At 38.6% G+C, this 15,135-nt stretch overlaps 1 protein-coding gene across 3 annotated transcripts; it reads right to left on the bottom strand.

Moving 5' to 3' along the window:
* Nucleotides 1-8,459: 8,459 nt before the first annotated feature.
* Nucleotides 8,460-14,786, bottom strand: LOC126618037 (SPX domain-containing membrane protein At4g22990-like). 3 transcript variants are annotated; one of them, XM_050286105.1, is made up of 11 exons: nucleotides 14,451-14,786; nucleotides 13,375-13,434; nucleotides 13,042-13,162; nucleotides 12,109-12,420; nucleotides 11,768-11,872; nucleotides 11,177-11,634; nucleotides 10,528-10,829; nucleotides 9,655-9,839; nucleotides 9,341-9,531; nucleotides 9,092-9,225; nucleotides 8,460-8,955 (listed from the first exon to the last, which is right to left on the bottom strand). In XM_050286105.1, exons 2-11 carry the CDS (start codon nucleotides 13,425-13,427, stop codon nucleotides 8,717-8,719), a joined length of 2,100 nt encoding a protein of 699 aa, XP_050142062.1. In that variant the 5' UTR covers nucleotides 13,428-13,434; nucleotides 14,451-14,786; the 3' UTR covers nucleotides 8,460-8,716. The 3 variants fall into 3 exon arrangements, with proteins under 3 accessions (XP_050142062.1, XP_050142064.1, XP_050142063.1); XM_050286107.1 differs by lacking the exon at nucleotides 14,451-14,786 and adding an exon at nucleotides 14,233-14,256; XM_050286106.1 differs by lacking the exon at nucleotides 14,451-14,786 and adding an exon at nucleotides 13,721-13,744.
* Nucleotides 14,787-15,135: the final 349 nt, after the last annotated feature.

The raw sequence follows: 15,135 nt of genomic DNA, 5'->3' as shown, positions 1-15,135 counted from the left end.
AAATAATTTTTTTAAAAACCTCTGGGCTTGCCTACAGCAACCCAACCCCCTTGTCCCGTCCTCCCTGTAGGCCTGCACCCTACACTCGAGACCCTCAACCCAATTTTTGGGCCTAGGACATGGATCAAAATTGCTCAGCCCACCCGTGGGCTTTGGCCTATATTTTTAGGCACCCAGCTTCAATTATTTAATATTTTTAAATAATTTGGGTTTTATATTTTTTCACCCACACTTTAATTTGGCCCGAAGTCCAAATAATTAAATTCAATTATAATTATAGACCTAAAGATCCTATTTTTTTGCATATTCTTGTTGCATTTTTCTGTGTATATATTTGTGTTTGCCTGCAGGAATTTATGAACCTGAAGTTCATAATTATTTTCTAACCTGAAGTTTCCATTTAAAAACATCACACATGAAAACCCGAAGTTTTTTCATGCAAAATTAAACCAATACATGTCTATTAGAACCTGTATGTTCTACTCCTATGTAAATGGATTGATTTTTCTCCATTACACTAACCACATCTTGTCCATCTATTTTGTGATAGGCACATGTTGAATTTGAACAAACTCGACTTCACCACTTTGGTGGTCTCTGGAAGGAACTACCTCAAGTGGGTCCAAGATGTTGGCGTCCCACTATTAAAGAAGAGACGGACAACCCTGTTGGCGAAGCTGAAAAAGCCACTGCTATGATCTTCATCCGAAGACATATCCATGATGCTTTGCAAACTGAATATCTTGCTGAGGAGAATCCACGTGTACTGTGGGTCGCTTTGGCTGATCGTTTTGATCACCAAAATGACATATTCTTGCCTGAAGCAATACACGACTGACAGCACTTGTGCTTCCAAGACTTTAAGTCTGTGAATGAATATAATTATGAAGTTTGTTGAATTCGATCACTTCTTAAGTTTTGTAATGAAACTTTGACTGAAAAGGATTTCCTAGAGAATACCTATTTAACCTTCTCTGCTTCTCATATTGTCATGCAGCAATAATATAGAGCTTAGAGGTTCACTAAGTTCACGAATTTGATCTCTGTTCTACTTTTCGCTGAAAAGCAAAACCAACTGTTGATGAAGAATCACCAAGCTCGACCTACTAGGGCGACTGTTGTGCCTGAAGCACACTATATCACTAACCAACGCCCAAAACGCCAAAAGAGGCATGGTAGGGGCGGCCAGAAGTCATCCCACCAAGGTCAACAGAGTCAAGGCCCATCCAAGAGAGGAAACAAAGCCCAGAAGAGCCCAAATCTCACTCCCAAGGCCCCGAACTTCAAGAATACAAGCAAAGCACTTGAAACAAAGGACGTGAATATGCGTTATCACTGTGGTTTAAAGGACCATTGGTCCCTTGTTTGCCGAGCTCCCAAGAAGGTTGTAGATGAATATCATTCTCGTCATAAGAAATTTGAATCAAACTTTGTGCAAGGGGACGAACCAGAGACTACAAAGATGGAGGTTTTTTACTTTCAGATGGATACCACCCCTATGGAAGATTAGAATCTTAGACATAGACTTATCTTTTAGTTGAAATAAGACAATTGGGGCCAAATTTCACTATGTGGCCGAACCCCTCTTTTGTTTTTGGTTGATTTTTGAACATTTTTCCTTTATGTTTGGATTATTAGTTGGTGATTTGTTTTTGGATATTAAAGTTTAATCCTTGAATAAATGAAATTATTTTGAATTGATATTTGTTTTTATGAACTTTTATGCATGTGACCGATTCAAATTAATTTTTCATTCTAGGTATGACTAGAGGGAAAGTTAGTTGTCTGGCAAATAGTGCAACCACGCACACAGTTTTGCGTGAACGCATTTATTTCACTAACTTCATACCTAAGAATGCACATCTGACAACCCTCTCAGGCCCATCCAACCTGATAGAAGGATACGGTAAGGCATGTATAATGTTGTCCAATGGTACTATCTTGACCATTGCTGAGGCACTTTATTCTCCACATTCCGGAAGAACGTTGTTGAGTTTCAAGGACATTAGATATAACAATTACCACGCTGAAACCCACGTAGAAAACGGAGTTGAATTTTTGTGTATAACTTCATACGAATTTGGCTAGAAGCGTATTCTAGAGAACACGAAGCGTATCCCGAGTGGTCTATATACTTCGACCATACGCCACATCGAATGCCACTATGTGGCCGGCCCTACTACTGGGACCACACACAAAATTACACTTTCGCATAATCGTTTAGGACATCCTAGATAAATATCGATACGCCGTATCCTCAAATCATCACACGGGCATCCACTAACCCGAAGTTTAGGTTCGATCCAAGGAATCGCTTGTCAAACATGTTCAATGGGAAAGCTTATTGCTGAGCCTTCTTATGACAGGATTCATTTAAATCCTTCCATTTTTCTACAACGGATTCAAGGGGACATTTTTGGACCGATTTACCTTCCATGCGGACCATTTAGATACTTTATGGTTTTGGTTAACACTTCCACACGTTGGCCACGCGTGTGCTTGTTGTCCACAAGGAACGCTGCATTCTCCAAACTGTTGGCTCAGGTTATCAAGTTTAAGGCCCACCACCCTGATTATTTGATCAAATATATTCGATTGGAATATGCTGGAGAATTCACATCCAAAACTTTTTATGACTATTGCATGTCGGTTGGGGTTGAAGTTGAACATCCTATACCCCATGTTCACACCTTAAACGGCCTGGCAGAGGCTTTCATTAAGTGCTTACAAATGATTGCTTGATCGTTGGTCATACATACCAAGTTCCCGATCGTTGCTTGTGGCTATGCAATATTGCACGCAGCAAAGTTAGTCCGCCTAAGGCCTGTTGTGACACAACCATTTAGTGCCCTTCAATTGGTTACCGGATACAAACACGACATATCACATATGCGCGTATTTGGTTGTGCGGTATATGTGCCGATCTCGCCGCCCTTACGTACAAAAATATGGCCTCAGCGAAGGATGGGAATCTATGTTGTATATAATTCTCCTTCGATTATTCGTTACTTAGAACCTTTGATAGGTGATCTGTTTATAGCTCATTTTGCGGATTGTCACTTCTATGAGACAGTATTCCCATCGTGAGAGGGAGATAAGAACATAACGTTCTTGAAGAACGATGAGAATTATCGTGGACGACTCCCACTTTGTCTCTTTTAGATCCCCGCACCGCTCAGTCTGAAACTGAAGTGCATCGCATATTAGATCTCCAGAGCATGCCAGATGCTTTCATCGATCTAACGCGCGTGACAAGATCATATATTCCAGCTGCGAATACGCCTGCAAAGATGGATGTACCAAATGTACGACGAACTTCCTTCATGGAGGCTCGGGACGCCAATCTTTGGTGATCCACGTACATTAGTAGCTAGCCAATCATCTGCCCCTACATAAAAGCATGGCAGACCCCTTCGTTCAAAGGATTCACACCCCCGAAAGAGGAAATCCATGGCACAAGGTCTTGAAGAGCCTACTGTGAATCCGACTATCGCTTACTCATTTTATCCAACTCATGAGGAAATTCTAGATTATGGAAGCGTCCTTGAAGAGACGAATCCTCATCCCGAGAATCGTGAGATTTCGGTCTATTATGCTAGCTCAGATGATGTGTGGCGTAGAAATGAGATGATTGTCGACAATGCATTAGTATATGCAGTAGCTACTAAGATCATGTTGAGCGATGACATTGAACCACGTTCCATTGATGAATGTCAACGTAGAACTGATTGGTCAAACTGGAACCAAGTTGAACTCGATTCGCTTGCGAAACGTAAGGTGTTTGGACCTGTAACTCTTACTCCTCCACATGTGAAACCTGTTGGCTACAAGTAGGTTTTCGTTTAAAAGCGTAATGAGAAGAACGAAATTATGCATTACAAAGCTCGTCTTGTTGCACAAGGCTTCTCGTAACGCCCCAGGATTGACTATGACGAAACGTATTCACCCGTTATGGATGTGATTACTTTTCGCTATCTTATTAGTTTGTCAGTTTCCAAAAAATTGGATATGCAGCTGATGGACGGAGTAACCGCATATCTCTGTAGAGATCTTGATACGGAAATCTATATGAAAGTTCCCGAATGACTTACCTTGACTAGTTCAAATATTTACAAACCCTGGAACACACTTTCAATTCGGTTGAGGCATTCACTATACAGTTTGAAACAATTTGGAAGAATATGGTATAACCGTCTAAGTGAGTATTTGACTAGTTAGGGATATGTGAATAACGAACTATACCCTTGTGTGTTCATTAAGAAGTCACATTCTAGATTTGCGATTGTTGCAGTATAAGTCGATGACATGAATCCCATCGAACTCCTAAAGAGCTTGCGAGAACTGCCACGCACCTGAAGTTAGAATTTGAATGAAAGATCTAGGTAAGACTCAATACTGTCTCGATCTCAAGATAGAACATTGTTCGGATGGAATCCTAGTACATCAATAGAACTACACCCAGAAGGTGTTGCGTCACTTTAATGAGGATAAAGCGAAGCCTTCGAGTACTTCTATGGTTGTTCGATCGCTAGATGCAAAACGAGATCCCTTCCTTCCGAATGAGGATTTTGGAGCCTCAAGTTCCTTATCTAAGTGCGATAGGCGCTTTATTGTACTTAGCTCAATTCACTAGACCCTATATCTCATTCGCTGTTAATCTTTTGGCAAGATGCAGTAATGCATCAACACGCAGACACTGGACTAGCGTGAAAGACATCTTCCGTTACCTTAAGGGTACTACGGATTTGAGCTTGTTTTATCCCAACGAATCCTCGAATAGTGCTAGTCCCTATGCTCCTAAAATCGATTCTCGCCTTATTGGTTATGCCGACTCTGGATACTTATCTGATCTGCACAAGGCGCATTCTCAAATGGGTTATGTCTTTACCGTTGGAGACACAACAATCTCTTGGAGGTCAACTAAATAGATCTTAGTTGCCACTTCATCTAACCATGCTGAAATTCTCGCCTTACATAAAGCAACTCGGGAATGCTTTTGGTTGAGAGCAGTTGTGGGCCATATTCGAAGCTTATGCAATCTTTATCCCGCCATTAATGTTCCAACGACAATCTTTAAAGACAACACAACATGCATCGAACAGCTCAAGAAGGGTTACATCAAAAGAGACAACACCAAGCACATTACGCCTAAAGTTCTTCTTTTCACATCAACAACAAGATCATCAAAAGATTGAAGTCACACAAATCCGTTCACAAGACAATCTAGCCGACCTCTTCACCAAATCACTGCCAATAACGACGTTTCAGAAGCTTGTTCATGGAATTGGTATGTGTAAACTTTATGAGTTGTAACTTTGCTATTTCTCTTTGGAACCGTGTCAAACTCAGGGGGAGTATCCTGAAGATACTTGCTTGATCTTAATGTACTCTTTTTCCTTATGATTAGGAGAATTTTTCCTACTGGGTTTTTGCTACCTAACTAGGTTTTAATGAGGCACCCACCTTGGGCTGGTCATATCCCTGATGACGTCCCGTAGACATTTCTTTTGACTATGCATTTCTCATACATTTTTCCTTAGACTAGGGATTTTGTCCCTCCTCGAATTTTTGCCATAGCCTTAGGGTTTTTTTTAGTGAGATTTACTACTTATGCAAGTTCCTAACTTATTGAGAATGAGAGTTGTTCCTTAGAATCAGTGCCGACGAGTTGACTTCCTCAACTTCTGCATGATGCTAAATCTACCTTGAGTATTTACACACTCAAGGGGGAGTGTTGTAAACATTCCTAGTTTAAGTGTGATTGTGTAAACATTCCTAGTTTACACAATCACACTTAAACTAGGAGGGATAACAACACACATTCCCCTACAATTCTACAAACACATCTCTCTCATTCTCTCTCATTCTGCCGTCGGCCCCCCTTTAACCTTGTCAGATAAAATAGACCACAACAAATGTGTCCAAATGTTCTATTTTTCTTGTCAGCAATAAAAAAACATAGTACATAAAACAAAAATCTATCTGAATTTAGTACAATTATTGTCATGCGAAAATCGTGTTTTGCGAGTAAACACGAATCCAATCGACCCATTCTTGTTCTTATCGCCAGTAAGCACAAAAGTCTATCGGGCTTAGTTATTACGGTGCCAACCTGTTACGCACGAATCAGACTCAATAATCGTGCAGAACTTTGGAAGGTCTAGTGACTGGTGAGAGCTATGGATTGCTAACCACTTACTAACATTTTTGGAAGGTTATGGACCCTATGCTTTCATTACTCAAAGCTTTGTATATCTCCAAGGGAGGAGTAATTATATAAGAGTAAATTGTAGTAATGGTCCCTCAACTTTAATCAAATTGGAGAAATGGTCCCTCAACTAAAAATTCATTACCATTGGTCCCTCAATTTATCAAAATGTGTAGCTATAGTCATTTTCATCAATTTCGTCAAAATTTTGTCAAAATAAGTTATGTTGGAATAACCATTTATATAATTATGGTCCCTCAACTCATCAAAGTGTGTAATTATGGTCATTTTCGTCAACTACGTCAAATTTTTTGTCAAAACGAGTTATGTTGGAAGGACCATTGCTACAACTGGGTTAAAGTTGAGGGACCATTTCTCTAGTTGAATTAAAGTTGAGGGACCGACGATAATGAATTTTTAGTTGAGGGACCATAGCTACACATTTTGATGAGTTAAGGAATCAATGGTAATGGATTTTTAGTTGAGGGATCATTGCTTCAATTGAGTTAAAGTTAATGGACCATAGCTACAATTTACTCATTGTATAATATCGGTAGATTTTTTATTTGGGATTTTGTACATGTATTATCTAAACTTGCAAGCATGTGCACCAATATCAGTACCTCAATTTTGATTTTTTTTATTTTTACCACCTGAACTCTTTTAATTGTTGAAATCTATCACCTACGTTACTTTCCATCCATTTTCCGTCAAAACATGCCATCTGCCCTTCACGTGAAGGGATATTTTTGTCAATTTACTTCCTAGGGCTCGCTGGAATCAATTTGTACGAAGGCCAAAGGCATTTTTTGTAGCAATGTTGGAGTCAGGTCATGAAGAGAAAGGGAGAAGAACTGAAAATTATACAAAAATATAGTCTTTCATTTATAGTGAGTTTTCAAGATATTTTTTTGTAGGTCAGCAAGTGGGTGTGTGGTTCACCTTAATTTATTCAAATATTAATTTTTCAAACTCTTGTGGAGGGAATTGTCGAACGGAGGCGGTACAAACCTCCAATTTTGGCACCATATTGACTCAGGCAGTATTATTTTGGAGCCAATTTGATTCTAGCCAGCCCTAAGAAGTTAATTCACTAAAATATCCCTACAAGTGGCATGTTTAAACAGCGAAAGATGGCAAGTAACGTAAGTGGTAGATTCCAACAATTAAGAGAGTTTAGGTGGTAAAAAATAAAAATTAAAAGATCATGTGGTATTATCTACTTACAAGTTTTAGGTGGTCCTTACACAATAAAAAAACTTTTGTATAATTAACTATATGTTTTATTCATGGTTATTATCATGAACAGACGTTTGGATTACCCATCAATTTGATCACTCACGTTTCAAATTAATCATTTGCGTCCACGCATTTATGTTCGTCGAAGAAATATGAAAGTTGGCCTAAGAAGACAACGTTTAGTTTTTCAAACATTAATATGATCTTAGAAACCATAATTGCATGATCTACATCGGATTATCTTCACAATCTTGGAACACTTTGATTACCAGATTCCCACCTACACCCACGAATTGTTTGTATCCAACCCTAAATTATTTTTTGGGACCTACAACACATATACCATCTTTTTCGGTGATTAATTAGTTGTGTTCACTTTGTATTGACCGACGACAAAGAAGAAACCCTTTTTATATATTTTTATGGAGAATGTTCAAGATTTAGTGTTTAGGGTAACTCCATCCGTTTTGCCTTTGCAAGCACAAGGACCAGGGCAGTTGCTATTCACGCACAAGGCAGAATTCATTTCACATTTTGCTCATCATCTCTTTGGGCCTTATTTAAACTAATTAGAAATCATTTTGCTCTTCATATCCATGGGCCTTGCTAAACTAATTAGAAATCATGGCTCGAAATTTTTTCACCCCGGTTACATTTTCAAACAATATTGCAAGCGGAGGTACATAATTAGACGCTTTTACTAGACTACTGCCTATCAAGTTTGCACATTAATTTAAGAGCAGCACTGTCCACACACTCATTTTTACTTCTCATACACCTCTCTGAAATTTTGGCCGTCGAGTCGACACACACCCATTTTTGGTTCCCACACATCCCTCTCAATTTTGGTCGTCGAATGACAAATGAATTGAAGAAGATCAATGATAAAAAATTAACAAGGGGATGTGAGAGGTAAATATAAGTGTGTGAATAGCACTATCCTAAGTTAACATGCACAACGGAACAAAAGCCGTTAGATCGATTGGTGCAACTAAAAGAATGAACTGTTGAATGCACGGGCAAATATCAAACACTCAAGGATCCAACGGCAAACAGCGGTGTATCACAAGTGACCCTGTTCTTTCCCAGAATGGCTAGGCTTGACGGGAGAAGAAAATTCATATAAATTGAAGACAAAAACAATGACCTAGTTTGCTACGAATATACAAACCTGCGGCTAAAAATAACAGTGATTCGATAGAAAAGAATTGAGGGGACTTGAATTGGGAAGAGACGGGCATTTTCTGATACATTAGGTATAGATATGAATCAATAGAGAGAGTTGTACGTGTAGCAGGTGGCAATAATGGAAGTAATGCAGATCACGAGGGAAGGAAGCAAGGTGACGTTCAAGAGCTTACTCTCCCCCAAGTATCCGGCTAGAGTTATGGTGGCATCTGCTACTACTCGAGCGAGCGTCCCAGCTTCTGTTGAAAGTAATCCACCATTGTATGTTCCGCGGGAAAGCCTCGATGACATGACCCTAGAGAGAAGTGACAAGTTGACACCTGCACAAATGGCGGTTGAAGATATGTTGAGAATGAGGCAGAAATTGTCCGTGCGTCTCCTGCTACTTAGGAAACTAACATATACTTCGATTCCTATTAAACCAAAAAGTAATTGAACTGAATAAAAATATCTCACCTTCAAGTACTTCAGCTGAAACAAACATGATGAGCCCTGAGCTGACGTATTGTATCACCGAGTACGGATTAAACATATGGAAGCTCATAACTATGCCTATGCAAACCACTATTTCGGATACTAGTAAAATTTGCCTGCAATTATGTCAACAAGATCAAATCCATCAGTTAGCAGTGAAAATAAATATGGATATTATCAACGACCACCTATAAAACAGCACGCACGTAAAGAGAGAACCTAAAGGATTACCTGTCTTCAAACATGTTGCTGATGTAGCTCCCAACAAGAATATTTACTGGAAGAACGGTTAATCCAAGACATGCCAGAAAAATTGCGACTTTGCTGGTATTCCAGCTAAAGTAGTATGTGGTAACAACACTAGATTCTGAAATTAAAATCTCCACAGCATACTTGAGCATGAAATATATCAACAGTTGAACCTGATGAAACCATAAAGAAGTTGGAAGGGTTAAGTAAAAGTAATGTTAACACGGACATCAAAGGCACATTTATTGGATTATCTGTCAAAAAATCATATATGAATTTCAAAATCAATGAAATACCTTTACAGAGGGTGTAAGTAGTCGATATGCGGATCGAATTGAAGTGGCTGGTTGACGAGATTCCTCAGGAGCTTCTTCACTTTCATCAATATCTTGGTCACCATCTTCATCTTCATTCTTGTCTTCAGCACTAATGAGTAATGGTTGTTGAAGACCTTTCTCGAGTGCATCATTTACTGCTGTTCCTGTCAAATTCCAGAATAGATAACTGTTAGCTCCTAGAACTGCAACCATATGCTTTGCATTGGCGAGATGCAGCAGGAAATGGCTCAATCCCACTCTTATACAGCACATTCAGAATCATGGCTACGTGGGCTACGCACCCATTATACACACACTTATATCACGGTAGAATTATTATTCAATGTCTTAATAACCAACATTGATCTGGATACTGAAATCAACAAACTTGAGTTCAAGAACTGCCCACTCATTGAGAGAGGTCTATTCCCATTAATGGATTTAAGGATCCACTCATTGGCAGACATCATGCATGTACACAGCACAATGTCTACATCAATGCCATAAACCATGTTGATACCAAGCTTAACTAACATGTTACTAACGTTTTTTTCTTCTTTAATCTGAACATGTCAAGCTTGTTGAAATCAGTAATGTCAAATAGGTAGTTTGGTTTTGATTTGTTGCAATCAAAATAAATTAGCATGAGACTGACATTTGAATTTGATGATGTGTTTAAGGATGTAATTAAATTTCTCAATACAGCCAAAAAATGCACACAGCAATAAATTGAGAACTATTTGGTCCAATTAGATTAAATCCATGGTGCCATTAGAAGCTTAAGATTTATGAGGAGGACACAAAACATAAATTATTCAAAAGATAAACCGCTGCTGATATGAGTAAACATACCGCTATTAGATCCCTCTTGTACAGGATTCACTTCATCTTCACGAGCAGGTTCTTTGAATGAGATGCACACCCATATCAAGTATAGTAGCCAAGCTATAGCCATAACCCAACCAGGCAAAGTGTCTTGATTGAATGTAAGCTTGTAAATCTTGAAATTAGTTTGAAGTAAGCCAGCAAGAGCAGGACCACATGCCATTCCAAGGGCACTAGCACTAACAAAAGCTGCTGATGCCTGCATGCGGATTTTCAGAGGTACACAATCACTAATATAACGCCTGTTAACAGCTCTTGCAGAACCCAGCCTGAAACAAAAGATAGCTCAAATTTGTCAATTGATTTGATGAAAGACATCAACATTCCTCCAAGTTCCAGAGAAGCCAAAGGAGAAAAGTTAAAGAACTAAAAGCAGTGTCAAAAGAGCAGACCTACAGTACAAAAATGTTTTAGAGCACGGTTTGGTACAACTGTCATTTGTTACTGAGGCAGCTAGTGTTAAGTTATACATTTGGAAACAAGGAGTTGCAAGTATAGCTGTACAGGTTTTAATCAAAGCCAAGAAGTTCCAAAACTCCCTAAACCACTACTTCTAATAAATATTATTGCCATATCCAAAAGAAGAACCAGAGGAACAAGTAGAAGAATTACTTACCCACAGAAAAGACGACCAATCAACAGTACCCATATCGAACTAAGATCATAAGCCAGAGCATACAGGGTGTTTCCCGCAAAAAGAACAATACTGCTAAATACAAGAGGCTTGAAGTATGATCGATTTGACCATGCACTAAAATACACTGAAGAAAACACCTGTGCAACCGCCATTGCTCCAATCACAACACCACAAACTGTTGCTGCAGCACCAAGGCTCATCGAGTAGTCATCTGCTGTAGGAACAATAATATATGTATTGACCATGTAAAGGAACGTGTTCACTAAGTTTAAGACAAGTGACATAAAGTGGTATCTCTGATCATCAACTTCTTCCTCAACTGGAGCAGGCAGCACATCTTCTTGCAGAATAAGTGCATGTTGTCCCAAAAAGTTAAGAAAGTTTGTTGAATTGGTTAACCTGTCCACAGCTGCTTTTACAGAGTCAATGACAGGATCCTGCACATGAACCCTAGTAAGCATTACTATATACTACCAACATTTGACTGCTTCCTGCTCGAAGAGTAACATCACAGTTCATGGAAGAAAATAAGGAAACGACAAAATTGAGGCATCAAATTACTAAATAAACCTGGAGGGGAAGAGCAGGCTGATCATATATTGATAAGTAGCTTCCTTGTCGGTCCTGAAGTTCATGAAGATTGCGAGATATAGCTCCTACAACAGCCCCTATGCCCTGGAAAATTATTTGCCCAAGATAGATCATTTACACTGAAATTACAAGGCTGCAGTTTCTAATAATAAGCCAAGTTATATAATGACTAAAATGCAGAGTTATATAATGGCTACTTTATGTTTTCTGTCATGCTTGCCCCAATATTTTATAACTGCAATTAATACTATACATTAACGGAAATGTTTTAAATGTTTGGAAGGAGAAAGGGTGGAAAGACCTCAGATCAAACATATTACCACATGCTTAAACACTTGCTGCAGCTGTGAGTAAGGATGATTCGCACGAGTTTTGACGTAGTAGTCAGTAAATCTATACCCAAAGCGTTTATCGAACTTCTTCAGTATCTTACGCAGACCTATGGCATTCACCTCAACAAAAAACAGAAGCTTTAGAAGATCACTCCCCACTTGTCTATAAGCTTCTCGTAGTTCAGATATTTTGGATAGATCACGTTGCTGCTGAAGAGCTTCATGCTGTTCTCCAAGCTTGGCTATCCTGCTTGCAAGTAGTCCTTGTTGTTCCAAAAGGAAAAGGACGATAGTCTCAATCTGATATTGAAATAACAAACAAGAAAGAGAAATACATTCGTTATCCACCTCTCATGAGTCATGAATAACAGCAAAAGTCAGAGAAACCAGAATAAAGATTCAAAAGAACCATAATATGCTACAAACTTCCTTCTGATATATATACTACACACACTTATGCAGGTATATATGTATATATACACACCTAAAAGAATGGGCATCAGTATATGTGAATGCATATAGAGTATGCAGGTGGGCAATACACACAAACACAAATATACAAAAGCAAAGTGATGCAGAAATTGACTATAAATGGGAATTTGAGTTCTTGGGTGCATATATTGGTCGAAATGTATATACACAAAAGCCACAGCAACTTATATCAATTCACTTATGATATGCCTACATGAGGCTCTAAAAATTTTCCCACAACTTCCCCAAAGAGACTACTAAAGAGGAAAAGTGAAAGGCACTAAGCATATTTATCTTTAATAAATGAATTAATCAGACTTCCCTACAAACCGCCCAAAAATTAACAGTTCCTTGACAGCTTAGGAAATGCATCTATATGCCAAGATGCACAACTTTCTCTTCTAACATTCTCATATGGTATTTGTGAACGAGCATTAATGACCTGCATACCTGATTATCCAGCATTCTTGAAAAGTCCTTTAGGACGTGCCTCCGGTCTATTGCTCCAACTTTAATTTGTTGAGAATAGTGTTTCACTTTTTTCTTCATAAGTTTATAGTTGATGTAATACCTGAATGAAAATAAGGTGTGAGCACACAATCATTTCAATAAAAATAAATTTATCAATGGAACACACAACACATTTGTCATCAAAGAATCTCATCTTCAGAGCCGTTCTTTAATTCTTTTACCCTTCCACAAGAGAAAAGGTTCAAGATGTCCATCACAATGCACCAAATATTGATGATGCATACTTGAATAAGTGAGATAGATCAAACATACCCCTGCCATTCTTGTACTTGTCTTTCCTTCAGCTTTTTCCCAAAGGCAACCATTTTCTCACTACAAATTAAAAGACACTTGCATTAGCAAAAGAGGAAGATGAAGTGAAAACTACCACAAAGTAGAAAGGAGAACGAATGCAATTTCTCCGAGTTCAATAATTCCACAAGCTGTTCCATTGTGCAAGAAACAAGAAACACCAAAACGCTAACAATTATAGTTATTCTCGTCTGCCAGAGAAGCTGCTTCTACAATTAGCATTCTTCTCCGAGCCTGAGCAATGTTGATTTAGATTGTACATTTTCAGGCCAATCGATTATATACATGATTCAAAAACAAGATTTACCAGATGAGTCAAGAAAAGGTTTTTTTCAGTGGAATAAAGATCGGCCATGCCACAAATCACAGAAATCAGTAGTCGGTTTACGCCTTCGAATAACATAATTAGAGATTTTTAAGTAATTTGAATTGATTAGTAATCCAGATTTCACCATCCTAACGCTCACTGTATAATCATAAACCGCCCAATTTGACCAAGTCCACACTCCACATAAACAAAGCCATCAGTCAACTTGCCGTACCTAAAAGATAAGCTCATACGCCTATCACGTAAAATCGTCTTATCACAATTGATAAATACATACAAAACATAATTAATTCACACACATTTATGATTAATATTTAATTATTTGTAATAATACTCCTAGCAGAATAATAAATCTGATGAGGAAGAACACAAAGAAAAACTATTCCACCAATTAATTGAACAAAAATATTAAAATTCAAAAAGCTTCCGATACCCCTCTGTTTGGTTGCTCAGAAAAAAAAAATACTCGGAAAAGAAAATTCGAACTCAACTCCAACAATCTCAGGTCCCATGCTCCGAATAAAATTCATCGAGCGATGTACAACGCATGAGTTCGAATCTCATTTTCTCGGGAACCAAACAGAGAGCACAAATCCATTAACCAAAAAAATACAGAGAGATTCACAGCTGCATATACATACACACACACGTGTGTGTGTGTGTGTATCCACGCATTCAAGCAAGAAAAATTGCGAGAAAATTGAATTACCCAAGTGAATTCGGAACGCCGCTGCTTGATGAAGAAGCTTATTAGATGACCATCAACGAACACGGCCGCGAAAGAGCAAATCGACGGCGCTATGCTTTGTTCACGCGCAAATCGATATTTTCGAATTTACTAATCAACGGAAACGTTTTGAATCACAAACGTATATGCGAAGACGACGGAGGAGATGGCGAAAGCTCGGAACAAGAAGCTTAGAGAGAGAGAGAGAGAGAGAGAGAGAGAGAGAGAGAGAGAGAGGCCGAGAGTCGTGTATGGTGGTGTACACAGAAAGATCGGATCTTTATGACACTTGGGGTACGGAATGAGAATTGTGAGGGAAGAGGATCCTCTCCTGGCTTAGGATGGGTCCTCTGATCATCGTTTAAATTTAATCCCACGATTCTAAACAGAAAATCTTCTAAAAATTATAATAATTTCAATCATTAAATTAAATTTAAACGGTCCAGATAAGTTGGTCACGAGGATCTCATCTTGAGGAGGAGAGGATCCTCTTCCAATTGTGAGAAATGTAGACTGCGGCACGGTGGAATTGAGTGTACCTTTTTTGAGGTAATTTAGAAGAGGCCAAATCATTTACTAGTAACATTTCTTTTTTACTTTATTCCAATTATTGGAGACTGACTCATTCGGGATTCGTTTTAAAAGTTTATATTAACCTTTTCGTCTC

The sequence above is a fragment of the Malus sylvestris genome, chromosome 4 (assembly GCF_916048215.2).
Source record: "Malus sylvestris chromosome 4, drMalSylv7.2, whole genome shotgun sequence".
Classification (NCBI taxonomy): Eukaryota; Viridiplantae; Streptophyta; class Magnoliopsida; order Rosales; family Rosaceae; genus Malus; species Malus sylvestris.
This window is presented reverse-complemented; position numbering and strand designations above follow the sequence as displayed.